General features: G+C 33.1%; 1 protein-coding gene across 1 annotated transcript; it reads left to right on the top strand.

The window, feature by feature from the left end:
- Positions 1-1,084: 1,084 nt before the first annotated feature.
- Positions 1,085-2,762, top strand: LOC110601197. The gene has a single exon (XM_021738246.2). The coding sequence runs from the start codon at positions 1,121-1,123 to the stop codon at positions 2,627-2,629; it is 1,509 nt and encodes a 502-aa protein (XP_021593938.1). The 5' UTR covers positions 1,085-1,120; the 3' UTR covers positions 2,630-2,762.
- The last annotated feature ends 228 nt before the right edge of the window (positions 2,763-2,990 follow it).

Genomic DNA, 2,990 nt, shown 5'->3' with positions numbered 1-2,990 from the left:
TATTTCAATTGAAGGATGGCTCTTTTTTTTTTTTGAAATTGAAATTAGGGATAAAAAATAAAATCTGAGATCTCTTAAATTTATTTAAATGTACTGATCATCAGACTAAACATGTGAGTTTAATAAAAGAATGACTTTATTTCTTTTAGTCAAAATTTATATGGGAATTAAAAGACTCCATACTTCAACTTCAAAACCAACCCAACTGTGGAATTTTATTTATATTGCCCATGTGCCTAACTTTTCTGTATTTGACTTACTATTGCAACAAGGCAATAAAACTATTACAATACGTTCAATGAATTAATGCAAAATACAAGAGATAACTTGAAAATATGATGGTGGTAAATATTTTATTGACTTGATTTTAAATTAAATTAAATTAAATAAATTGAATATTAAAATTTAAATATTTATAAAAATTAAATCGAATTGAATTATGGAATAAATCGATTTAATTCGAATCAAGTGGTTAGACTTTTTAATAAATTTTTTAATTTTTATATTTTATTTTTAGTATTGTAAAATTAAATTAAAATATTTTAATTTTAATCAGTGTCTCATTTTTTTATATTATTATTTTATTAATTTTTTAATTAAAATTAAAATAAATTAATTAAATTAAATATAAAATATAAAATTTTACTAAATTTTTAAATTAATTTTACAATTATGTATTAAATAGTTTATTGGAATTCCTTATATTTAATTGAACAAACTGACCTGCCCTTGTCTTGATCAAGTGGCTATGGCACCTAAAGTTGAACTTAGCATAGCTGGGTCAACTCCTCCCCTAACCTATCTGGAAAAAAATTTTGAATAAATTGGTTATGATTAGTGGGTTATTACAAAATTGATTGATTTTGAAAGAGATAAATCGGAAAAAAATAGGTTTTTCTTTTTTTTTTTTTTTTTTTTTGATCTGAGAAAAAACACACTACAAATAATAAAATATGACTTTGCCCACAAAACAAAACAAAAAAAAGAATCAAACTCCTCCTTTAGCTTTTCCTTTTGGGTGGAAAGCAGGCGTGAGAAACGCACTCAAAAGATAATGCACCTTCTTAAGTGCGTGTCCACCTGACCTTCTCACTTTCCTTCACTTTTCGTAATAATAATTATGCAATTTCACAATTCATCAAACAAACATTTTAATCTCAATCACAAAAGAAGAGTTATGGCTTTCAATAACAAATCCAAGAAAACCCATTTCTCTTCTCATTTCAATCTTTGTATTACTCTTTTCTTCATTGTTCTTTTCACTATTCCTGCTCTCTTCCTCCTCCATACTCCTCCTTCTTCCATTTGTAACACCCTTTCTACTTCCTCCCATTCAAACCCTTGGTCTGGTGATCTACGTACTGCAGAATTTGCATGGAATCGTCTTTGGTTCACTGAAATTCATCAACCTCCTCCTCTCAAGCTCAAAATTGCTGTTTTCTCTCGTAAATGGCCTACTGGTACTACTCCTGGCGGTATGGAACGTCATGCCTATACTCTTCACACTACTCTGGCTCGCCGGGGCCATCAGATCCATGTCTTCACCTCTCCTCTAGATGGAAAAAGCTCATCGGCGCCTTCATCTCTTTCTCCTCTGATTCACTGCCATGAAGGCGAGCCAGGTAAGTGGAGATATAACAAAGCTTGGGAGCGATTCCAAGAAGAGAACCAACGCCAACCTTTCGATGTTGTTCACTCAGAAAGTGTAGCTCTTCCTCATTGGCTTGCTCGGGATGTTCCAAATCTTGCTGTTTCTTGGCATGGTATTGCCCTTGAGAGTTTACAATCTGATATCTACCAAGACTTGACGAGAAAATCCGACGAGCCCATTTCGCCGGTGGCGAATAGAAGTATGCAAGGAGTTGTCCTCAAAGTTGTTAATGAAATAAGGTTCTTCAAGAACTATGCTCATCATGTGGCCATAAGTGATAGCTGCGGGGAGATGCTAAGGGATGTGTACCAAATCCCAAAAAAGAGAGTTCATGTGATTGTTAATGGAGTAGATGAGGATGATTTTAGAGAAGATGTGAGATTAGGCCATGAGTTTAGGTCTAAAATTGGTGTCCCACAAAATGCTAGTTTAGTTCTTGGAGTTGCTGGAAGATTGGTGAAGGATAAAGGCCATCCTCTACTCTTTGAAGCCTTTTCAAAGCTTAAAGCTAAGTACCCAAATGTTTATTTAATAGTGGCAGGGTCTGGACCATGGGAGCAAAGATACAAGGATTTAGGGGCACAAGTCCTAGTTTTAGGGTCTATGAGTCCTTCAGAATTAAGGGCATTCTATAATTCTATTGATATATTTGTGAATCCAACACTTAGACCACAAGGGCTTGATCTTACTCTCATGGAAGCGATGATGAGTGGAAAACCAGTAATGGCATCAAGATTTCCAAGCATCAAAGGAACCATAATTGTGGATGATGAGTTTGGTTACATGTTTTCACCAAATGTGGAGTCTTTGCTTGAGAGTCTAGAAATGGTGGTCATGCAAGGCTCAAAGAGAATGGCACAGAGAGGAAAAGCTTGCAGAAAGTATGCAGTTTCCATGTTTACTGCTTGGAAGATGGCTTTGGCATATGAAAGATTGTTCCTTTGTATTAAGAATGAAACTTTCTGTGCTTATCCTTAGGATACATATATAGATTCTTCCTTTTTAATTATTTTTTATTTGTTGTTCCATTTCTAATTTTTATTTTTTTTATTGGAAACCTTATGATTGTTTTTAACATAATCATCATGTAATAAATATACAAATCTTATCATTTTCCTTTTGTTATATTAACTAATTAAAATAAGATATAAACTTTTTAAAATAATAGATTCATGTTTCTTTTTTTAGCAACCCGTTTCTTGGCAGAGAGCCGGAATCAATCAACGTCAATTTGTCTTCCTTGGTTGCTGTCTTGTGTTCTGTTCTGTTCTGTTCTGTTCTGTCAGTAATAGAGAGTGATGGCATAAGCATAACAGTTTTATCAATCACTTACTTCACA

Source organism: Manihot esculenta, chromosome 15 (assembly GCF_001659605.2).
Source record: "Manihot esculenta cultivar AM560-2 chromosome 15, M.esculenta_v8, whole genome shotgun sequence".
Taxonomy (NCBI): domain Eukaryota; kingdom Viridiplantae; phylum Streptophyta; class Magnoliopsida; order Malpighiales; family Euphorbiaceae; genus Manihot; species Manihot esculenta.
Note: the sequence above shows the minus strand (reverse complement) of the source record. Positions and strands in the feature narration are given on the sequence as shown.

Bases quoted from the DNA above. Each gene is read 5' to 3' on its own strand.
- LOC110601197 (XM_021738246.2), top strand. From the start codon at position 1,121: ATGCAATTTCACAATTCATCAAACAAACATTTTAATCTCAATCACAAA.